This window comes from Phycodurus eques, chromosome 15 (genome assembly GCF_024500275.1).
Source record: "Phycodurus eques isolate BA_2022a chromosome 15, UOR_Pequ_1.1, whole genome shotgun sequence".
In the NCBI taxonomy this organism is placed as follows: domain Eukaryota; kingdom Metazoa; phylum Chordata; class Actinopteri; order Syngnathiformes; family Syngnathidae; genus Phycodurus; species Phycodurus eques.
In genome coordinates, this window is record NC_084539.1 from 23,300,080 (window position 1) to 23,323,714 (window position 23,635).

At 50.3% G+C, this 23,635-nt stretch overlaps 2 protein-coding genes across 6 annotated transcripts in view; one reads left to right on the forward strand and one right to left on the reverse strand.

Annotated features, from left to right (window-relative positions):
- Window positions 1-12,924, forward strand: part of LOC133413467 (myocyte-specific enhancer factor 2C-like) — a 24,516-nt gene extending 11,592 nt beyond the window's left edge. For all 3 annotated transcript variants that reach the window (XM_061697912.1, XM_061697911.1, XM_061697913.1), the window contains 7 exons: window positions 3,574-3,720; window positions 4,438-4,606; window positions 5,357-5,398; window positions 5,497-5,648; window positions 8,159-8,267; window positions 8,337-8,472; window positions 9,548-12,924. In XM_061697912.1, the coding sequence (XP_061553896.1) occupies window positions 3,574-3,720; window positions 4,438-4,606; window positions 5,357-5,398; window positions 5,497-5,648; window positions 8,159-8,267; window positions 8,337-8,472; window positions 9,548-9,785 (993 nt within the window). In that variant the 3' untranslated portion in view covers window positions 9,786-12,924. The remainder of the gene's footprint in view (window positions 1-3,573; window positions 3,721-4,437; window positions 4,607-5,356; window positions 5,399-5,496; window positions 5,649-8,158; window positions 8,268-8,336; window positions 8,473-9,547) is intronic.
- Window positions 12,925-14,666: 1,742 nt separating this feature from the next.
- LOC133413453 (arrestin domain-containing protein 3-like) lies at window positions 14,667-23,481 on the reverse strand. 3 transcript variants are annotated; one of them, XM_061697881.1, is made up of 8 exons: window positions 23,221-23,481; window positions 18,583-18,676; window positions 17,474-17,621; window positions 17,056-17,158; window positions 16,733-16,989; window positions 15,475-15,628; window positions 15,239-15,396; window positions 14,667-14,819 (listed from the first exon to the last, which is right to left on the reverse strand). In XM_061697881.1, the coding sequence occupies exons 1-8, from the start codon at window positions 23,288-23,290 to the stop codon at window positions 14,757-14,759; spliced, it is 1,047 nt and encodes a 348-aa protein (XP_061553865.1). In that variant the 5' UTR covers window positions 23,291-23,481; the 3' UTR covers window positions 14,667-14,756. The 3 variants fall into 3 exon arrangements, with proteins under 3 accessions (XP_061553865.1, XP_061553863.1, XP_061553862.1); XM_061697879.1 differs by lacking the exon at window positions 23,221-23,481 and adding an exon at window positions 20,514-20,872; XM_061697878.1 differs by lacking the exons at window positions 17,056-17,158; window positions 23,221-23,481 and adding an exon at window positions 20,514-21,447.
- Between the last annotated feature and the right edge of the window lie 154 nt (window positions 23,482-23,635).

The window sequence follows — 23,635 nt, forward strand, 5'->3', positions numbered from 1 at the left end:
CGTGAAGATTTCCGAAAGCGACCTCTCATTCAATGGCCGGCGATGTCGTCGGTAACGTTTCGACGACGTCATCGCATCGGCGAGTGCGGCGACAACACGCCGACGCGACGTATATCGCAGTGTGACGCAACGGCAAAACGCCACATGACATCACGTCACGTCACGACACAATAAGGTGACACAACGACACGCTAGCGCTACACTCAAACACAACTATCGTCACACTCGTCGGACTGTAACACCACGTTCGGGATTTAACACCGCTACCATCGCAATGTAACACAACACGAGCGTAGCATTCACCGAACTGTCACACAACACGCTAACACAACTTTCACAAATGTCATCACACTGGAACACAACAGACGCGTTGGACCGCGACATTTCACTGTAACACAACATCCTAAAGATTTTAGCACAGGTAGGTACCCTCACACATAAGGTGACAAACTAACACAACAATCAGCTGTGGAACACAACTGCTCCACAGCACTAACCATGACACACTGTAACGCAACACTCCGCTTTGAAGCGCAACGCTGTAACACAACTATCATCGCATTGTTAACACAACACTCACCACACGGTAACACGACACTGTAACAACGCAACTATCATCTCAGTGTCGCACAACAATCACTGTAACGTGACACGTGCGTGTGTGTGTTCGCGTGTGCGAACACACGTGTCCACGCCGCAGGTGTGTGCCGCGGGCGCCTTCTAATCTGCCGTGGTTTTGCCTAATCCCGCCGAATCTGCCGCCATCCGCTTGGAGCTCGTTAGCGTAATCCGCGACGCGGCGAGGTCGCGATTGCGTAGCAAAATCGCGACCTCGCCGCGCTTCCCAACTCGTCCACCGGGTCGACAACATTGTGTTGCCGTGTGTCGTCTTCATCTTGTCTTGTTTTCTTTTGGGTTTTCTTGTGGTTGCGTTGTTTCGTGTTGTGTTGCCCTGTGTCGGATTTTGTTCTTTTGTGTTGTGTTCTCTTTTGGTATGTTGTCTTGTCTTGTGTTTTGTTCTTGGTTTTTTTTGTGTTGTGTTGTGTTGTGTTATTATGCACTGTCTTTGTGTCGCGTGGTCTTTTAACGTGTTGTATTGTGTTATTTTGTGTTGTCTCGAGGTATGTTGTGTTAATTGTATTGTGGTGTTTTGAGTTGTGTTGTCTTGTTTTGTTTATTTGTTTATGTTGTGGTATCATGTGATCGGTTGTGTTAAGTTGTTTTGGGTCGTGCCGTGTTGTCTTCGTTTGTGTCGTGTTGCTTTGTTTTGTGTTGCCTTATAAGGTGTTGCCTTTCTTTGTGTTGAGTTGTGGTCATTTTTATGCTGTTTTGACTTTTGTTACCATGCGTCGTCTAATGTTGCGTCGTCTTGTCTTGTGTTGCCTTCTCTCGTGTTGTGTTGTCCCATTGCGCGTTGTGTCGTGTGACCTGGCGTGACTCTGCGGTGTGTTTTGCGTCGGCGTCGGCGGCCTCCTCCCTGCCGCTAATGGCTGCAAAGCGGCACCGTCCTAAAAATAGAACGCAGGCTAAGAATAGCGCGAGAGCGGCTGTGGTGTCAGCGTGTGCGTGTGCGTGTGCGTGCACGCCTACGTCAACGGAAAGAATGAAGAAAAGAAGAACAAGAAGGAAAGAATGAAGGCGTGTGAAGTTTTTTTTTTTTTTTTTTTTTTTTGCTGACCAACCAAAAGTTTCTTTTATTTCCGGAACAAAGTTCCCGAACTCGTAAATTCCAGGATCTCCCTGGAATGAGTTGGTGGGCCTCGCCAAAGTTCCTCCCCCCCCAAGCAGGATCTTTTGTATGACTTTGTATTGTTGTTCTGATATTATTCTTTTCCTTGTTCTTTTTCTCTTCTTTACCCTGATAGATTTCCCCAAAACTAAATTGAGATAATAGTTGTTTCGGTCCAAACACACTAAGGTCCTTCAAAGGTTCCTAGTTCCAGGAACCCTGCCGTATTTACGAGCTATTCCACCCCAAATGCTAGCAGGACCTTTTTCCTCACGCCGATAAATGAACGCAGAACGAAACTGGACAATAGTCGCTGCGCTAGGAACTGCAAAAGCTTTTCATTCTCGGCACTCGTAGTTTCGAGTTCTACTGAGGTTTTCAAGGACCTCTCCCAAATACTAGCAACCCAGCAGGATCTTGTTTTGGCCCTGATGAATGACCAGGAACTAGATTTCGACAATAGTTCCCGCAGTCCGAACACAATGGTGATTCAAAAGTAACTAGTTCTGGGAAGGAAGTTTTTAGTTGTCGGTAGTCCGAGTTCCTGAAACTGCCCGTTCATCTGGTTTGTAACTTTCTGGAAGTCATGAAACAGGTTCCAAGTAGATTCCTGGACCTCCAGAATAAATGGACAATAGTTCCGAGACAAAAAGTCCTCCAAATGTTACTAGTTCCGGCCAGGTCAGGTTGCCGCAGAGGAATCGCCTCCCGGAGAATCCGGAATCGTCCCTTGTTTGCCCATGAAGCGTACGGGCCCGCCTTTTGTTGCCGGTGCAAACGTCCGCCGCGGAGCGTCGCCGCTTTCCGCCCGCCGGACGGCGAGATCCGATCGCACGACTCTGACGCGGCGCCGTCGGGAAACGCCCGGCGGGTCTCGTCGTCTCGTGAGCTCATCGCGACTTCGGGAGCTACCGTGCGGCGGGTTCCGGGGGGCTTCGTTTTCCAGATCGTACACGAAATAGGAAGGCCGGAATCAATAGGGAGGGTTGACGTGGCGGAAGTAACAGAAGCTTTCTGTGCGACGGCATCGCGTAAGGGAGGATGCGATCGTTAGTCACCAAGCGGTTCGAGCTCGACGGGTGACCGATTGCTTTCCCGATCGCCCTTCGGCGAACACGTCGACGCAAAGAAAAGGATGAGGAGAACGATGCGCTTTTCAGTCACGAGCGAAGCGCGACGATTCGCTTTTCAAAGAGTAGCGCTCGGGGGTCCGGCGCGGAAGAAGTCAAACGGAACGTCCGGCCGCCGAGCGCCGGTGCCGAGGTGGACGCGCGCCAAGCGACAGCTGTGTGTCGTTTGGCGCGTGTGTTTAGACAAGCGCGCTGGTGGCTTTGTGTATGTTTATGCTCCATCTGGTGTGTGTTTCGTGTCGAATCTGTTGTCAAAATGTGTAAAAACTCGTCATGACGTGCATGGAAATGATCTTTATTTCCTGCGATTCGCTCGTGGCGCAAATGATTGTAAAAATGAGAAGTTGTTTGCCGGGCGGATGTTAGCGGCTTCACGCGGGTTCGCGAACCGCGAGGTCCGCCTTTCGCCCCGAGCCCGCCGGAACGGAGACCCCGGCGCTATTGACGAAGGCCGAAAGCCAGGACGGACGTTCGCTCGCTTGACTTCCGGTTCGTTTAGCGCTGCCGTGGCGCCCCCGAGTGGCCGGACCAGTCGTTGCAGCCACATTTGTCTTCAGTAGAAATAGGATAGTGGCGTATTTTCGATAAAAGGTTTTTTTTTTTTTTTTTTTGAAGTCCGACATTTTCCCAGAACTATATATTTGTCAAAATATACAATATTTTCCCAATGTTATATCTTTTGCAAAAAAGTTGGGTATCGGTGTGTGCGCGCAGACGTTGCGCAAGAAAGGCCTCAGCGGCGGCGAGAGTCCCGACGTGGAGGCGGACGACTCTGCCGGTCAGAGCCCCGACGCGGACGACAAGTTCGCCAAACTGCTGGACGACGACATCGACCTGATGCTCACCAGGCACAGGATCTGCGTGAGTTTGCGCCATTTTTCTTCGAGAAAAGTTGTTTTCTTATCGTTGTTGACTCACTTGGAATACGAACGACATTTCGTGGAAATACATTCGGGTTATTTTCTGTGACTCTATTTTCCCCCAATGAATTACAGTGCAACTCTAAAGAAAAACCCGAACAATAAATAAATAAATGACCATCATCCAAATGTACAACTTTTTTTAAGCAACATATTTTTTAAAAATGTTTTTTGAAACCATATATGTGACAATCGGTTCAGTTAAAAAAATAGAAACAATATTACAGTTCAACATTTCCAAAAATACTATTTAAAAAAACAAAACAAAATAAAGAAATAACTTTTGCTAAAATACAGATTTGTCGAAATTTTCTCAAAAAATGACCAAAAAAATACAATTATAATATACAGTACAACATTTCGAACAACTCATTTCCAAAATCAATACAACTTTTTTTGTAGATGTTTTACACCTAAGAGATAAAGACTTTTTTTTTTTTTTTTTTTTTTTTAAAGAAAATATTTGCGATATGTTTAATAAAGGATGAAAATGAGCTAAGATTAAGACAACATTAGCGTCCAACTTTTGAAAAGTCCATCTTCCCCCCCAGCAATTGTGAAGAATGCAGTTTTTGTTGAGTTTTGTGCAATGTGCTGACCACGCCCCCCCCCCCCCCCCCCCCCCCCCCCCGCTTCCCCCCTCCACACACACACGCAGGGTCTGCCCGTCTCCAACTACGACATGGGCATGAACGCCTCCCCGCTGCTGTACTCCCACCCTGGCATAGGGGGCGCCGCGGGCGACCACAACCTGCCGCCGATCCACCACGCCGCCGTGCAGAGGAGCGCCGCGTCCCCCCGGCGGCCCCCCGGCGGGGGAGACGCAGGTGAACGGCCGCATTGTTACGGAATTTCCCAAGATGCAGCCCCCGAAGCCAATTTGACTTTGCAACTTGAAATTCCGTCGACGTGTGCGTCATGAGCAGACCCGCAAAAAAGCCGTCGGCCATTTGAGTCGGAAGCGCTTTTGTCATTTTGGGGTTCCTGGAAGGTTTTTCACATCGAGCCCCACAAGCCACTCCCACTTAGTCACATGAAACCCACGAAAAGTTTCACGACGGCGTGCCTGAAAGACATCGGAAGTCAGCCATTTTGGTTCAAGGTGGCCCCTTAAGGGTCATTTTGGCCATTTTGGCGGCTCCTTCAAATGAATTCCGACCTCTCAACCCTCAAAGGCAGTTTGATATGGCGACATTATATTCTATATTTGGGAGAGCGGAGCCACAAAAACGTCCCCCGACCTCAAAACATTTGGGTTTGAATTCCAAATGCGGCGGTTCCACTGAGCGACATAACATTCGGTGAAGCGGTCGTCACGAGGAGACCCGCAAAAACCTCTCAAGACGCAGGAAGTCGGCCATTTTGGTTCAAAGTGCTGCCAAATCCCTCGGCGGTCCCTCCTCAAGGTTTCTTCCTTTCTCCCCAAACGGGCTTTGGAGTTTTTCCTTGCCCGCTCGGGTTAGGCTTAGTTCGGGGGCTGCCGTCGATCTTTGCCAGCAGCCCTTTGAGACTTCTGCCATGAAGAGCGAAACAAATCCAAACGAAATAGTCAATCTTTTCCCAAATGTTCTTTTCAGGCCTGTCGGGTTCCGAGCTGACAAACGCTGTTGTCGGCGTGGGTAAGTCCTCTTCATGTTCGTGGACGCCTCCGTCGCGCGTCGGCCGGCACAATTCGGCGGCGACCCCTTGAAGGGGATTTGTTTTCCCCTTCCGCCAGGCAACGGCGTCTACGGCAACCGGTGCCCCTCCCCCGTCGCCATGTCACCGGAGGGCGTTCGAGACAAAAGTCCGCCGACGGGCGCGAGCCGCGAGCCCGACCTACGACTCCCGATGCCGCCCGCCAACCAGTGCGGCGACGTGCCGACCGCGGTGAGTGCCTTGGCACGATGTGTTTATGCAAATACATTTGGTTTTATTGGGCCAACCCCCGTCTGCAGCTCATTCGCTGCCGCTGACCCCTAGTGTGAGCACTTTGACCTCATCTCGGTAAGTCGCGCACTCGCATTTATGTCGCGTTGTTCCGTGTATGCTAGCGCACAAAGTGCGCTACAAGTACCGCTCGTGGCACGCAGGCTCCCTCTACTGGTGCGCAAATGAATCACCGCCCAAGCGCAGTTCACTTATATTTCATTCCAAAGGGAATTTGTTTTTCATGGCGGGCCGAAAATGTCCACCGAAAATCCCTTTGTAGCGATTGAGGGAATGATTGTGAACGCAGCTCCTGCGTTAGCATATCTATCTGCCTCGCAGTTGTGGGGACCGGCGTTCGATCCCCGGCCCCGCCCGTGTGGAGTTTGCACGTTCTCCCCGTGCCCGCGCGGCTTTTCTCCGGGCTTTCCAAGCTTTCCTCCCACGTCCCGAAAACACGCGTGAATCGCAGAGTCTAAATTGCCCGTAGGTGTGAATGTGAGTGCCAACGCTTGTTTTTTTCTATGTGCCCTGCGATTGGCCGGCGACCGGTGGAGGGCGTACCTCGAATCCGCCCGAAGATTGCCGGGATGGGCGCCGGCACGCCCGTGTGAGGACAAGCGGTGCAGAAAACGGACGCGTGGCTGCGCATGCAATATATCGGATCGTACGTGCCGCGGCCTGCCGCGATACCGCATTTTTTTCCGAACAATATACTTGGAAGGCCAATGAATATTTTGGCGCTACGTGTTAAAACGTTTGCGATGCACCGGTGCAGTCGGAGTAAAGTCGGTCCCGAACTTCCCGCCGACCTTTCGCTGTTGCGCCACGATAGACGGGTCCGGCCAATTTTACGGCGGCCGGTGAAACTTGTCGGCTCGGCGTCGAAGGAGATTTGTATTTATTTTCATTTTTTTATTTTTTTCCTCTCGCATATGCTCCTCCCCGCCCATCCCCGGGTGCCATTGCCCCACCCGCAGACTCGCTCGTCCAATCGCATTCAGACGCCTTCGCGGCCTCGCAAACAGTCGCAACTTATCGAACTCGAACTCCAATTGAGGCGACGCCACTTTACGGTCGGCGCTCGTTACGTGACTTTATTATTGCCATTATTATGATTCTTTTTCAATCACACGAGGGGGGAAGGCTATGCAGCCACCCGTTGCGCTCGAGGAAGTTGTGACTATCTGAGAGGCGGCGAAGGTGTCTGGGTGTTTTGTTTGTGCCGTGGTTACGGCTGACCTTTAACCTTTCATTTTGACAATACATAAGTTATAGATTCGTTTTCCAAGCCGGCGGTTCGAAAACATTTGACACCAAGTACTGAAGCTTCTAAAAAAAAAAATCTTCGCTTTCCAAGCACCGCTATCGTGACCGGCATTACAATACAGTAGTGTACTAAACCCAAGTGTTCATCGAACATTTAAAAAAACATTACGTACAGTTTTGAACATTAACACTGCACTTCCATCCATCCCTCCATTTTCTGTAGCGCGCCGCCGCCCATCCCGGCCGTCGTCGGGCAGGGGGCGGGGCACGCCCTGAACCGACGGCCAGCCAATCGCAGGGCGCATACCGGCAAACAACCGTTCGCACTCCCATTCGCACCTGCGGGCAATTTAGAGTCTTCAATCAACCTAGCACGCGTGTTTTTGGGATGTGGGAGGAAAGCGGAGTGCCCGGAGAAAACTAACACTGCACTTAAATATGGGAACTCAGAAAAGTGTATTCTGTACATAAAAGTGTAAAAATTGCATCGTACATAACATAACGTAATTGCATTATTTTTGGAAAACGCCATTTTTTGGAAAAACAGACAAATCTTCCAAGATGAAAGAATCTTAGATGATCTTCTGAGAAAAATGGACGCATTTTGTGCACCTACTTTTCAATCGAATCATCATTTTCAGGACAAAAAAAAAAAGTCATACTTTTGCGTGCCACTAAGGAGAAGCCGTGTCCCACTCGTCGTAGTTTAGGAGTAGAATAGAATCCGGTCGTGATTTTACCGTGCACCCGATTGATCTAATCGGTCCGATCACCCGATGAGGCGTCTCGTCCGCCTTTCGACGACAGAAGGCTGCTCGTCGGCCAGCGCTCGCGTTGGCCTCTTCCGATGGCTGTGCTTTTGCGATATCTGAGAATCGGCGTGCGCGTTTGGCCAGCCGGCGTCCGACCGGTCTGATTTCTCGTAAGTATTCCCACGCGCTCGCGCCCGTTGATTTCTGCGAGGCGCCGGGATTGGCGATGAATCGACTTCCGCCTATCATTGTCATCGAGTCGGGTCGAGTCGGTTCAACGACGGCAGGTGCTTTTTTTTCTCGAACTTGTCAGTGAGTTTTGGAGCGCGAGCCCTAAAATGCAGACCGCGCGCGTCGCCAGGATGCCGGCCAAATTTGGAGCGTCGAGAAGAATAAAGGCAACAAAAGTGCGTTGAAGCGCGCGTGCGTTCTTCTTTTGTGGTTCCGCAGAACGCTCGGATCAATCACGCCCAGACGGCGCAGACGCTGTCCAGTCCCGCCGCGTCCGCGTCCGCCGGGACGAGCGGCTTCCCGTCCTCGCTGTCGTCCTACGGCGCAGGTGAGTTCGCCCGTCCGCGTCCGCCGCAGGCGACCGGAACCAAAAGCGGAACCTTTGCGTGCTCCTCAGAGTTCTCGCCGGGCGGCGAGCTCTCCTGCCTGACGGCTTTCGGGTCGGCCGGTCCGGACTGCGGCTGGCGGCGGCGGCGGCAGCAGCAGGACCGGCATGTCCGCGACCTGCGCGACCTTCCGCTCGGTCACATGGGGTGAGCGACGCAAAAGAAAACGCGCGACCCTTTTGCAAAAACCAAAGATCTTGATTTCGTTTGATATTGTAGCTGACGTTGACATCCGCTTCAAGTTGAATTTCATAACACGACAACCTCAAAGAAATCGGAAATTTTGCATTCTATTAAATTGTTTTTTTTAATCAAAATCAGTGATAGAAATTGAAAAAATGTGTGCCTTTTATCTGAAAACCTCACTTCCGATCTAAAATCTTGAAAAAGGGGATGCTAAAAAACAAAACAAAAATGGATTTCACCCCCCCCCCCGAAAACATGATTGTTATTGCAATTTTAGAATGTGTTCAAGAAAGTAGTCTTTTTAACATCTAAAATCCAGTTTTTGATCTTGTAACATTACAACCTCGAAAAAATCAAAATCTTTTTATCTGTAGAAAATCCAACATTTTGCTCAAGAAATCTCAAAAAAACAATTCCCCCCAAAATAGGGCGCGCCCGTGCAACTCGCTCTTGTGATCTTTTGAAGTAAACGCAACATTGTTTCCGCATATACTAGTTTTTTCTAAATCAGTGAATTTGTTCTTGTCGCATCATTTTTACCTTGAAAGAAAATCTGAAATGGAAAAATGTTTTTGTCAAAAAGCAAAAAAGGCCGACTTTGGGCTGAAAAAGCTTTGAAAAAATATTCTCCCAAAAAAGCTCATTTACCGGAAAAAAATCCAAGATAATATCGAAACAAATACTAACATTAGTCGTCGTAATATTACCTTTTTTCTTGAAAAATCTAACTTTGGTGCCAAAATAATATGAGTTTAATATCGTTACAACTTTCCCCTTGCAAAAAATCGCATTTTTAATCTTCAAAAATAGAACTTCTCCCTTTAGAAAATGTGATTTATTCACCTCCAAAGACTTCCTGTCGAAATAAAATCTAATAGAACTACACCATATCATATTCCCCAAAAAATGAAATGCACTTTTTATCCAAGCACTTTTTATATATCCAAAATAGACAATTATTGTTATGTTAGAGCGTTTTTTTTTTTTTAATCGAGTAAAACGACTTCTTTGAAAACAAATGTGCGCTATCTCGCAGGAATTTGTGTCAGAACGCCAACGTCCACTTCCCGTCGGGCCACCAGAACCTTCACATCAAGTCGGAGCCGGCCTCGCCCCCCCGGGAGCGCGGGGGGGCGGCGGGGCTGACCGGCGCCCGTCCGGGCCGCTCGCCCGCCGACGGCGCGTCCGGCTGCGGGAGCTCGTACGACGACGGCGGCGGCGACTTCCTCCCGTCCGTCAAGCGCGTGCGGCTGACGGAGGGCTGGGCCACATGATGGAGAGTGGAAGGGGCGGGGCTTGTCACACGGCTTACTTTGTAGTGTTCATTCTCTAATCATCTCATTGGCTGGGTTCGAAATCTATCACGAGTCGCTACATAGGGATTTTTTTTTTTTTTCGACGAACGGTTCGGAACGCGGCGACCGCGTTCCGAACCGTTCGCTCATTGCCGCCACCCGAATAGCTACAAAAGGGATTTTTACACGGCAGGCCTAGTTAGTCCCTGAAAGGTCCAGTGAAAATCCCTTTGGAGCGATTCAGGACTACGTCATGAGTGAAGGATCTGCATTCGGAATCATTCTTCATTCCTGACTCCTGAATCGCGACAGGAGGATTTCTCGCGGACTGTTTTGGAACTATCGACTGGAGCGAGCTCCTACGTATAAAAATCCCATGATGATCTCATGTGAGTTAGGGAACGAGTAAATGAATTCCGACACGGCCCGTTATCGTTTTCATAATCTCGTATTTAGCGGGTGTGCCCTTTGTGTTTATGAGGCAGAGCGCCGGTCGCCATTGTGACAAACTTGTGAGTCAAAGCTCATTTGTAAAAATCGGCCATCGATGGATGGAAAAATTAAAATAAAATAACTTGTAATGTCCCGCTCGAGTGCAGCTAATGCTTATTTTTAGTGTACACGCTAATTAATAAAAGGTCCAAAGGATCCACAAGGGCACCCTGAGGAACCCCACTGGTTACATGGGACATTACGATGGGAGAGGGAAAAAAGGAAGAATCATTTCTTTTTTATTTATTTATGTATTTATTTATTAAATAGTCATTTGAAATCCCCAAAACTCATTTTTACAAACAGAGTTTTGACTCATAAGACTTAAACCAAGTAGAATTTAGGACACACTGTCAGAGGGGGAAAAGAATACATTCACCACGAGAGTAAAGTCGTTTTTCTTAATATGACAACTTTTTCTCTGTTTTTTTTTTTAAACATGACTTTTTTTCTCCTAATGTTAAAACAAAAAGGCCCAAAACCTTTTGGGGGAAAATATGACTGAATACCTCAAAATAATACCTCTGTTCTTGCAATATTAAAAAAAGACGAGGCTTTAATGTCTTTCAAAAAGTAGTTTTCTTCTAATACAAACAATAATGCAAAACAATACAATTATTTTATTGACAAATAGGGGGTGGTGAAAAAATGTTTTTTACCCCCAAAAAGTTTTTTCTCGACTTTTAACCTACAAAATAAATAAATATATATGTATATATGTGTGTGTGTGTGTGTGTATGTATATGTCTATATATACATACATATACATATATGTGTATATATACATATATATATATATATATATATATATATATGTGTGTGTGTGTGTATATGTATCTCCGTTCCTCACCTATGGTGACGAGCTGTGGGTCGCGACCCCAAGAACGATGCCGGATACAAGCGGCCGAAATGGAAATGAGTTTCCTCCGCAGGGCGTCCGGGCTCTCCCTTAGAGGTTAGGGCCAGACGCTCGGTCGTCCGGGAGGATCTCCGAGTCGAGCGCCGCTGCTCCTCCGCATCGAGAGGAGCCAGATGAGGCGGCTCGGGCATCTGACTAGGAAGCCTCCCCGGTGAGGTGTTCCGGGCACGTCCCGCCGGGAGGAGACCCCGGGGACGACCCGGCACACGCCGAACTGGACGAAGTGGCCGGGCGGAGGGAAGTGTGGGCGTCTCTGCTAAAGCGACTGCCGCCGCGACCCGACCTCGGATAAGCGCGAGAGAATGGATGGACGGATGGATATGGCGGCACGGCGGACGACCGCTTAGAACATCTGCCTCACACTTGTGAGGTTGCCGGTTCAAACCCCGGCCCCGCCCGTGTGGAGTTTGCACGTTCTCCCCGTGCCTGCGTGGCTTTTCTCCGGGCGCTCCGCTTTCCTCCCGCATCCCAAAAGCATGCGTGCGAGGTTAATCGGAGATGCTAAATTTATCAATTTCAAAACTCCGATTTCCCACTTTTACGCAACGCAGCATTTAGATCTAAAAAGAATTACAGTTCAGGTAATTAATTGTCTTAATATTATATTTTGTTTTCTTATAAAAATGCAAATATTTTTCTGAATAAAATTCAATTTGATCCTAGAATTAGTGGGTTTTTTTCATATTGTAAGAAAATGTTATCCTTTTTTTTTTTTTTTTTTTTTAAAAGAGACTGGGAAAAAATGAATGGCTGACATAATTGCTACTGTATGAATATAAGTAACTTTTTGGTGAAAATGTACCCTGCAAAAATATTTTTATAAAATTGTATTCTTGTAATATTACAATATTTCCCCCCAAAAAGATGTCTTTCTAAAAAAAAAAAACAAAAAAAAAAAACATCTTTACTCTCTTAGAATGCCTATTTTTGTTCTTCTTCGTGTGTTCCTAAAACTCATTCTTGTCGACTTTCAGCTGAATGAATACTTGTTCGCAGCCATTTTGTGGGCGGGGTCAAAAGAACCCGAACGAATGTTTCAAAACAAATGTTTATTTAAAAATAATAATAAAGACGTGTGACATCGCGGCAGGAAGTGAGCGAAGGTCAGCGAGGTGAGAGGAAGTGGAAGTTTGTGCGGGGTCGGCGGGAGGTCGGAAAGAGCGTCGATGGGCGGGGCCAGGCGGGGTGCTGGAGCCAATCGCATCCGGCCGTGCGTGAGGGGCGGAGGATGTTAGCATTTAGTTTAGCATTGGACTGCGGGGCAGTGAAGGGTTTGAATGTATTTTCGGGGGGGGGCGTCAGAGGACACGCCGTTGCCGTGGTGACGCCACAAGCGATCGGCGGAAGTCATTCGAGTTGGCTGGAATGAGTATCGGAGTACTTTTGCGACTCGTCTCCGTGGTAACCGTGAGGCGCTGACCCCAGCTTCTGATTGGCTTTTGTTGTGTGTTTGTTTTTTTTTGTTTTTTTTGTTGAAGCTGAGGGTTGTTCACATTTGAATATTTTGCTGATCAAAAATGTATATTTGGAGGCCCAACCCTCATTTCAAACCACCGGAAGGAACCGGTTCCGAGGTAGACCCCGACCGAGCGCTTCCGGCTCACAATGTTGCTTGACGCCCGAGAGGAGATTAAGAGATTAAGGGCAGAGCCCGCAAATTTTCTTTTTCCAAAAAAAAAAAAAAAAAAAAAAAAAAAAAGAACAAAATGTTGCATTAAATCAGAACCTGCTGGGATCACACGCACGTGCAACGTAGTCATTAAAGATTGAAATAAATATATACATATGTGAAAGACATAATAAAAGACGACTGCTCTGTTCCAAATGTTTGTGTTTTGTTTGATGTCGAGGTCGTCTAAGCGGCTGCGGTTGCGGTTGCAAGCGGTCGCCGCCAGATGGCGGCAAAGTCCAGCGGTCGCCATCAATGCATTCGCACACCGACGCGACATTTGAAAACAGCCATCAAGTGTTACGGGAGCGAGGATCAGCGCTTTGGAAAATGGAGGGATGGAATTCAATCAAGTCATGATTTTTTGATGATATTTACCATATTTCGACGACAATAGACTTTTGTATATATACATTGATGACAGTTATGACAACTCAACTATGACATTGTAAACCCCTTTTAGAAACCTATTTAGGAGACTTTGAAAAAAACCACATTTGAAGCGACTTCCAGACACTTTTGGGTCAATTCTGAGGAGCTGCGAGCGATCAAGGCCAAACTGAATTCTCGGCTGCAGCTGCGTGCGCGCTGGTTGGTTGATTGGTCTCCATGACAACGGCCCACGTCGCCCGACCGTACAGCGCTCCTCCTGGTTCCGCTTCCAACCGGATTCGCTTATCGGCGGACACAAGAAGCCAAAACAACCATGTGACCTCGCTCCCTGGGCGCGCGCGCGCGCGCGTTACCGATCCTCTACGACTGGGGGCGCTGTTGCACCTCATCTCACAACAAGCGAGCGGACTGGAAACGCACGCTCGGGAACATGCTGGTAAAAATGCTAATATACGTGTCAGCCATGCTAGCAAAACATGCTAACAAGCGAGTTAGCTCAAAGTAATTCAATAAATAAAAATGTTAGCACATTAGAAAATGCTAATAAACATGCGCGGCATGCTAGTCAAAATGCTAATCAGCATGTTAGCCACACTAGTGAAAAGGCTAGCGTTGAGTTGGTGCTCCCAATTAATAGCCGCGTTAGTAAATTGCTAATAAACGTTACAAACTCAAATTAAAAACTATAACCACTGCTCGAAACCCTACTTTGAATCTTTCTCTAATTTGAAGCGCACATTTGAATAATTGAAATAAAAAGATATGCAGGTGAACATTTTTTCAATAAAATGAACTTTTATTTTTCTATCAAAAAGGTTGATCACGACAGCAAGATTATCACAATAATAATATAATAATAAAGCACATAAGATGGAAAGAGCAACAGATGTGAAAAAGTTGTGCTCAAAATGGACAAATATAAAAATATGAAAAATATTGCACTGTTGTCATCTGTCAAACTTTCAAGAAGGACGTTTGATGAAGTTCTCTTTTGTAAACATTTTATATTTTTTTCAATATTTTTATGTTCTTTGGACGCTGTCGTAAAAAAAAAAAGATTCTCTATTATTCTGCATAATAATATTTTTGCTTGGAGCAAACATCAAAACAGGCGACTTGTGGTTCTTTGCAGTTGGTCGTTTGTGCTTCGAGCTTCGCCCGCACGCGTGCCCCCGTCGACTCTGCCACACTCACACGTTGAAGTTGAAGCGCATCGGGCGACAACCACGTCAGCCTTTTTTTCGCTGCCGACTTCCAAACTGTCGAGTGCGTGAGGTGGGTTAAAGGTCGGGGGTCTTAGGTGGCGTGTTTACAGACGTGTGCACGTGTGCAAAGAGCGCGGCGGTGGAAGAAGCAAGGAAGGAAGGAAGGAAGGCGGCGAGCGGGCGGCGGCGGCGGCGGCGGCCCTCCGTCGGGAATCTCCGGCCATCGAACCGTCGAGCGGTCACGTGATCGACGACGAGCTCGACGTTTTCCCTCATCGGCGTGGCGGGCACGTGTCGGGCCGCCCGGGGTCCGCCGGCTCCGGATACGGGTCCACCTGAAGGGGGCGACGGGATGCACGTTGATAACAAAAAGAACATGTTTACAAAGGTTGAGCAAATGTAAATGTGTGTGTGTGTGTGTGTGTGTGTGTCTATATATATATATATATATATATTAGAAAAAATGCACATCTTTTAAACTACAAAAGCTAACTTGTTTATTAGCATTTTCCCCATTGTGGCTAACAAATGCTAACAAACGTGTTAGCCACACAAGTGAGAACGCTGGGAGAAAAATGTTAACCAATGCTAAAATACACGCTAGCCACGTTGCCGTAACGCTAACAAACATGGTTTGCTCAAGTCAACGGTGTGCGTCGACCAATCAACACGCGGCACTCTGACAAAAGGCAGCCGCACGTTTGAGCGGGCTGTCAATCGTCGGAGCAGCAGCGGGACGCGCGTCCACGTTTACCTCGGCGTAGAGCGGCGGAGGCAGGTATCGGAACTCCGTAATGTACGTGAGCAGCGCCGCGCTGGCGTGTTCCCGTTCCCGTTCCCGCTCGGGGACGCCGTGCAGGAAGCGGCGGCGGTGCGACTCCGGGATGGCTAGCTCGCTGTAGCTGGGCGGAGCTGCGAACACCGTCAAATCGTTCAGCATTAAAACGCGTACATTATATGTTGATCTATAGGGGAGGCACGGCCTCTTACCCTCGGGGCGCTCCGCCAGGGCCAGCCAGCTGGAGGCGCTGCCGCGGCTGCTGATGCTGGCGGTGCGAGAGGCGGCGGTGTGCAGCGGGATGGTCCCGATTACCAACGGCAACGACAGCGACAAGTTGAGACCGCCCGGAACGTCCACGTACACCTAACGTAACAACAAATGACACGGTCAGAGAATATATGCGTGCGGCTTTCGGTGTGTGTGCTCTGGTTGGACGTGTTGCTGTTAAAGTAGCAGTTGTTTGAAATAACTATGACATGGATGCAGATTTTTGCTATCCCAGCGATGGCGTTTCACATTATGCGTTAGCATCCAGCTACCAGAGGTGATATAGTTTGGTTGAACAGTTTTCTGTTTAAATACGCAATGCCTAATTCTCTTTTGTTGTATGTGTCAGTTTGACAGTAAACGTCAGATTAGAGGGACGAAAAAAGATGATATGATTAGCATGCTAAGCTAATGTTGCTAGCAGGTTAGCACAGTCACGACCGGATTCTAAGAAGATTCAAACAAATGTTCGTGATTTGGGACGCTGGTCTCATTTGCACGCGAAGAACTAATAGCGGTGTGTAATTAGCATGCTAAGCTAATGTTGCTAACAGAATAGCACAATTCGATGGCTGAATTGTAAAACACTTCCAACAAACGGTGATGTGTTATTATGCTTAAATTCCAACAAATCTGAAAGGTCGGCGTCATTGTTAGCGACTGAATTGTTAGCATTCAAGCAGACTTTCTTTGGCCTCTCTTTTTTTGGGGGGGGTTGCTTTCTGTTTTGTTTTTCCCATTTTCTAGTATCCATCTTCTTTTCCGCCTTCTCCTCACGCACGGTGCCCAGCCAATCGCAGGGCACATAGAAACAAACACATTTAGAGTCTTCAATCAACCTCGCACGCATGTTTTTGGCACGTGGGAGGAAACCGGAGCGCCCGGAGGGAGATGTGATTGATTTTTGTTATTTCGTGATCATTTGAATTCCTTGTTTTTGAATTCATGTTGAAGTTGGGTTTTCCCCTTTTATTTTTCACGTTCTTTTGAGTGTTGTTTTTGTGCGTGTTCTATTTCGATTGCAATATATTTGCTTTTCGATTGTGTTTGTATTCATGTATTGTTGGATCTTAGTGTATTTATGAATCCCTTTCATTCGGAATGTTCGCCGCCGTCTCCCTTCACCGCCGTAATGTCTTCCGTGTGAAGTTCGGATGATCGCTTATTGCTTTTGGGCGGCGATTTCGGGGGCGGTCTCACCACGAGGGCGTACTCGACGCGTATGATGGGGCAGTCGAGGATGGAGGGCGACACGGGCGGGATCTTGAGCACGCGTCCGTCCCAGCTCTGACTCCGGCCCCGCGCCAGGGCCTCGCCGCTCAGGTCCGACACGGGCCGCCGGATCTCTTTGCCCTTGCCCTTGGCGAAGAAGGTCTGCGTCTGGTACAGCGCCGCCTTGGGCACCACCGCGCGCGCGGAGCAGTTCTCCACCTCGGCGAAGATCTGGATGGAGTCGCCTGCGCGGGGGAGAGGGCGCGTGACGACGGGGAAGATCGAGAGGACGGCGAGCGAGCGAGCGCTACCTGGCGTGTAGCCCTTGCGCGCCACCTTGACGCTGAGCGAGATGGGGCCCGACGCGCACAACCAGCAGCACAACGTCTTCTCCTTGCTGCCCGCCTGAGGGGCCTCACCACATGACACAAAAACCACAAGAAGAGCAACACAGCGTTCAAACCCTCATTTGAAAGCACAAACCGCACTCCAATTCGCCACCCCAACTTTTGCTTGAAAGCCTGAACTACTTTGAGGACCTAACCCAGGCTTGAAACCCGACTCCTTCCTTCAATACTTTGTTTCAAAACTCTAACCCAGGCTCGAAGCCCTCATTTGAAACCGTAAGCTTAACTCGAAACCCTCCTCTGAAAGTCCAAATGTGCGTTTAAAAGCCCGCCCTTCCTAACTTGACTCGAAACCCCAGCGGGTTGCGTGCGGGCGGCCTACCAGCAGCAGCGGCGTGTTGATGTCGATGTGCTCGAAGACGACGAACTCCTTCTTGACCTTGACGGGCAGCATCCAAGGACGCCGAAGCTCCGCCTTCACCCAGTAGCGCACGCTGCCGTGTTTGCCCTCGAACGACGTCGCCAGCGCCCTGCGCGCACACGTGACAGGGCGAGCGTCAAGCGCGTCGACTCCGGATCTCGGACGTTTCGTCGCCGTCGGGCGGAATGCTCGCGACTCCGAAATGACGATTTTTCAGAAAATGGGGGGGGAAGAAAAAACAAAACAAAACAAAACAAAAAGACGATTTCTTGCATCAGGTGCCAAAGTTTGCATCGTTCTTCCTAGAGGTGCAACAATTCATCGATCAATCGACGACGAACCCACGATCAAATGTATCGATTATCCAAATAGTTGTCCATTAATCATCGAGAGACCAAATCGTCAGAATGTAAGCCTCTGGACAGTAAATATTCTCCGATCTCTGCGAACACGGAGGACGACAGAAATCAGAGAACTGTCATCGGCCGAAGTCCCGAGGATTTGGACAAGTTCGACGAGGTCGCCAAACGATCCATCGGTCATCAAAATAGTTGTCGATTAAGTTGATCGTCATGGATGAGTCGTGGCTTACAATGAACGTTTGAATCGTCGCGCCTCCGCCGCGAAGTTAGCGCACGTAGCTCGGCAAGCGACGGACCACGTCGGGAGGCGCGTGTTTGTTTTCTTTCGCCATGTTTTTGTTCTCTTTTTGCCCGAAGTGACGACGTCACGTCGGCATGTCGTCGTGTACTTACGGTTCGCCACCCGCAGGTTCGCCCGTCTGGAGATTTCCATTCCGTTTATTTGGATTCTTTCTTCTTTTGAACGCTTAATAGCACTCGATCCGCACTTGTCAATTATCGGCGTTTTTCCGCTATCGGCGGCCGTACGGAAGCCGACGTCCGATCCGCGTCGAAGAAAACTTTTGTTCCTCTTGAAAAGAAAGCGGCTCGAAAAATGCAAACGGGCTCGGTTTCAGTATCGATGTACTTCACGCACGTAGACCGGACCGAATTTCGGTCTCCGTACGCCGCGAGTCCCGAGTCCCGAAAGAGCCGGCGCGCGCTCACATGTGCGGCAGGTGGAAGCTGAAGGCGAACTCGTGCAGGCCGGCGCGCAGCACGCTCACGCCGCCGTCCGCCGCCGCCGATGATGACGAATCGCCTGCAACAAACACAACAGTCGCCGCAAACATCAACACAAACCCGACTCGATGGCCTTTTTTGAAACCCTAACCTCGATGTCCGACCCAAATTCCGCGCCGCAAACCATACTTGCGGCCGGCTCGGCACCCTACCTCGAAAGCCGAACGTTTGCGCTCCAAACCCCGACCTCGACTCGAAACCTCACGGTGGCTCGACATCTCCGACCCCAACCGTGACCGAAAACCCCAAAATCTCGTTGAACCTCGAGTCCTTCTTCAGAACCCCAAACCGGGCTCGAGACCTTAACAGCGCTTCAAATCTAAACCTCGGTTTAAAAGAGCTCAGCTGTGACTCGACACCCTCATTTGAAAGACTGACTTGGACTTGAAACCCCGAATGAAAACGCTAACACTTTGTTTCAGACTCGAAGGCGGGCTTGAGACCTTACCGCTGGCTCGCCACGCCAATTCGAGGCCCTAATAATTGTGAAGCGCAATGTGCAAGCCTAAAAGTTTTGTCTCAAAGCCTCCGCCACTGTCGCGCCTTATCGGTGATTCGCGAACCCCGACGCTGTGTCGAAGCGCAAATGCGGAACCTTCGCCTTCCTCCCACATCAACGCAACTTGAGTTTGAGAGTCAGAAACTGCAGTTTTCCTCCGATTGTTGACACAGGAAGTGCCGTGCACGCGCCTCGCGCGCTCACTCACGCCAGTTCCTCGTGCTGTGTCGTGCACGCGCGGGCAGGCAGGCAGGAGCGGCGCGGTCTGACGCGGACCGGTTCCAACCGGCCCGAGCAGCCTCTTCCCCGCCGAGCCGAGCCCAGCCCCGCCCCCTGCGCGACCAGTTCGCGCGGCGATTGGCCGCGAGGCCCTGACGAGTCCCGCCCACCTCCCGACGGGGAGGAGGAGCCCGAGCGCGCGTCGCGGCGCGAGTGCGCTCTAGTGACGTCACGCCTCCCTCGAACCTTTCGGGTCCCGATCGAAAGGAAACCTTGAGCGACTTCCGAAAGCGGAACCGTAACGGCCGCTTCGCACCTCGACCGGCAACTTTTGCATTCTGAAGCCAATTTGGGCGAAAGCGACTTTGAAACTCAGCGCTCGTCTCGAAACCCGAATTGGAGTTTCAAGTCCGCCCCGAAAGTCGATTTACGCAAACGTGGAAATGCGACACGAAGCTTCTCGTTTTGCATTTCGCTGGGTTGCAAATCGGTGCAAACGTGTGCTTTGGAGGATGAGGATGAGGATGTTCGGAAAGATTTCAAGAATGTTTTGCGCGCGACGAGCATCGACGCGTTTTGTCCTTCAAAGTCGCGCACGCGCCGCTGAGGAAAGCGAAATCGACCCCAAAAGTCCTTGGAGTTGCCTTCCGCTTGCTTTTCCTTCTTTGCTCGTTTGGGTGCTTCGAATGTTTGAACTCATTCGAATGGCGCCTCGAGTGCAGCGAGGAGCCTCACTTGTGTTGTTCGTTCAACTTGAAATGAGGGCGCCCGACCCGAATTGGCGTCGTCCATCCATTCGAGTGACGATTTGTGTTGTTTTTTTCACAGCCCCCCCCCCCCCCCGCCCCCGTCCCCGTCCCCCCCCCTCCCTGCGCCCTTGCAGCGTGATCAGGTTTGAACCGCTTCTCGCAAACAAAAGGGAGTTGCCTCCTCTTCCTCGTCTCCTTCTTTTGGTTTTTGATGTCATCGTTTTGTGTAACGTTTGCGTGCAAGTCCACAAAGTCCCAAGCACACTCGGTTCCGAACATTTCCGTTTTGTTGTGTGGTGGTGGTGGTGGTGATGGTGGTGATGATGATGATGATGATGAGGATGACGACGACGACGACGATGGCGGCGGCGGCGGTCCCGACTCCTCACCTGGCTCGTCGCCGATGAGCGTGTCCCGGTGGTGCAGGTACTCCAGCTCCTCGGTGTAGTTCTGCGCGTAGGCCGTGTTGGCTCCGGCGTTGCGCGACTCGGTCCAGCGGACCTTGGCGACCCCCCGGGCGGTCACGTCCAGGCTGCGGACGCGCAAGTCCCCGGCCACCTCCACCAGCACCCGGCCGGACACCAGCTCCCCGCCGGAGAACACCGGCAGCTCGCTCTCGTTCGGCGTGTCGAAGGACACGGCCAGCGCCCGAACTTTGCCCAGAACCATGACGGCCGAGTTCCGCTCCGCCGAGGAAGAGCGTCCGCGGCCGGGCGGCCCCTAGCTCCCGGTGGCCCGCACGGAGCCCGCCCGGCGGCGTCGGTCCTGGCTCATCCGGGTCGGCTCCCGCTCGCTCTCCTGACGCTCGGTCCGGGTCCGGGTCCGGGTCGATGTGCGCGAGTCCTGCCGCGAGGCTCCGTGCGCCAAAAACCTCGCCGAGCGTGTGCACGCGCGCACACGAGCAAAGGAGGCTCGGTCTCCCGATGAGGGCTGTGACGTCGTCGGACGGCTCCTCCGGCGTGACGTCACTCCACAGAGACGTCGGCGGACACTCCATTAGGTACACCGTCGTGTAGCTGTCCCCAATGTTTGAAGGCGGCCAAAACATTAGGGACTAGCATTAGCATTAGCCTCAGCGGCCGATACAATATCGGACCATTTTCTATCAACGCAGTTGTTGTTGTGAGCGTTCGGGTTCGGATTTGCGTTCGGCGGTTCTCGAACTTCGAGCGGAACAACCGGTACAGTAGCATAGGAGGCCCGAGTGTTGCTCGAGAACGAGGCGGCGCGTTCGTTCCGATTGTACGGCACTGCGACACGAGCGGCAGCTTGGACGTGGACGCTGCTTGAATGCCGGAAAAGGACATAAAGAAATCTTACTTTCCAACCGCAAACGCTCGTAAAAGTTCAACACAACGAAAACAGCAATCGGCCGCACCGCGCGTGATGCACAGCGTGATCGTTGAATCCAGCGGTTGTCGCTACGATGAGAATCCAATACCCGGCGGACACTTCATGAGGTACGCCCGCATCACGCATTTGGGAGCGCTTCTGAAGATTTCCGAATATTCCCAATATTTGTGCTGCACTTGAATATTAGGGTGTACATTTCAGGACGGGGGCGTTAGCATTCGCGTTAGCATTATTCCTGTCGCCTGGCATTAGGTTGCGGAGATAATAAAACAACTTTTCAAACAATATTCATTTGCTATATTTGTATTTATATTCACGGTGCACGATTTTATTTTGTATTCATATTCACAAGTATGATTTATTCTTTCCTATACGTTATTGTGACTATTTAAACTGTACGTAGTCGTATGTACTTATTATTTGATTCATAATATTCCCCCCAAATAAAAAGTGCTTCAAGCCAGTATTGTCGAGTGGCAGCGTGTCGTTTGTCGTACGATGTTTAGTAAGACGATCGCGGAATTCAAACTGAAACCCGCTGGACGAAGCCGACCGATCGGAGCCCGGACTGAGAGGGCGGGGCTTAAAACCGCCAGCTCGCCGATCGGGACGGTGACAACAGTGAACGCCGGCGCCCGCAAAAGCCACGAGTAAGGTTTCAAGTGATCCGCGCGGATCTTTTCGCCCTCGAGGTGCCACCGGGGGCGCCCCGGCACCGATCACTCATTCGCAAAGGTCTCAGCAGTTCGGAAAGCGAACACGTGTCATCGGGACGTAAACGCTCGCGCTTCTAACGGGGGCACAAACAGCTTGGCGCTGCACGGCGAGAAAAACGACAACCGGCGAGCGACACGCACCGGCCGGCAAGACGCGGCGACATATTTCGTGTTTCAAGTGTCCGCAGCGGTCACCAGGAAAACCCGGCAGTTGTTACGACGAGCGCAAATATCGTCCGGCCGTCCATCGTCAACACCGCCTCTCCTGGTCGCGGGGCACCGGGACCCATCCCGGACGACACCCAGAACCGGTCGCCAGTCGGTCCGGGGCACATCTGGACACGGACGACCGCTCGCGCCGTCGCCGAGCGGGAACTGAACCCGCGCCGAAGTCAGGCGAGTGGACCGCCGCGCCGTCTATCGTACTCGGCGACTCACCGCCGTGTTGTTCCCGTCCGGTGTTTTGACCGACGAATTGTCGTGTGCTTCGTATTTGTGGTTCGCTGCTGCCAAACCGACAAAAACCAAAAACCGATCGGCGTCGAGGCGACTTCGATGAGCTCAGGCCGAGTTTTGTCTCCGATGAACACAAATAACTGATCCGGATGCATGCAAAGTCCAGAGGTCGACCGAGGTCGTGGACACGAAATATCCTTTTTCAAGCGCGGCAACTGGCGCCATCTTGCGGCCCTTCAGGAAGTAGCGGCCCCATTTTCGGTCCTTTCATCGAAGACTTCACTCATTTCACTCAAATCGACAATTGTAAGCTGTTTTTGTGGATATTACAATCGCAACGTGGCGCCGTCCGGTGGCATCTTGCTGTTGAAGTGAGTTGGCAGCGACCTTGAGACAAAAGTAGTGCTTTGCTACCATCTATTTGCAATGACCATACAGTATGAACTGCTACATTGTCTTCCTAAACACTTTTTTAAACTTCCCAGACCGACGAGTGAGGCAAAAAAAAAAAAAAAGAATGATGAGCTGACGAAGCGGTTGAAATGTGGGAAACGAACGTGCGTGCACATACCTTCGCGGCTGACCGCTTCCTGCTGCACCATTACAACAATTGATTTGAACGAATCAGGCCTCGAATGCATCTAACTTCACTGTTTTCACCGGTTATTGTCTAAAAAGCATCCAGACTTTCAACGTCGAGGCGACGTAACGCCGCACCGCTCCCGTGGAGCGAGAAGAGGCGGAGTTTTGCAAGACGTTCGAGAGAGTTCGTGGACATTTTCACCACTTGAAATCGGTTCAGCGTGCGTACAAAACAGACGACGTGGGAGCAGACCGATGGGATTGATTTGATTGGTGGGGAAAAAGTGTGAGATTGACCGTCTTCGGACAGACGAGGTTCGGCGTGGGAAAACGTTTGCGTCGAACAGCAGTTTGAAACAACACATGAGAACACACAACTTTCTCCCTGCTCAAATTGTGGCCAA

What these genes read in the sequence shown, in the direction of transcription:
- LOC133413453 (XM_061697878.1), bottom strand. Translation starts at nt 21,172, where the DNA reads ATGTTTTGGCCGCCTTCAAACATTGGGGACAGCTACACGACGGTGTAC. An exon ending in AGCTTCCACCTGCCGCACAT is followed by an intron (nt 17,622 to 18,582) that starts GTGAGCGCGCGC and finishes GTGTGCGCGCAG; the next exon opens with GGCGCTGGCGACGTCGTTCG. An exon ending in TCAACACGCCGCTGCTGCTG is followed by an intron (nt 16,990 to 17,473) that starts GTAGGCCGCCCG and finishes TCCCCCGCGCAG; the next exon opens with GCGACTCCATCCAGATCTTC.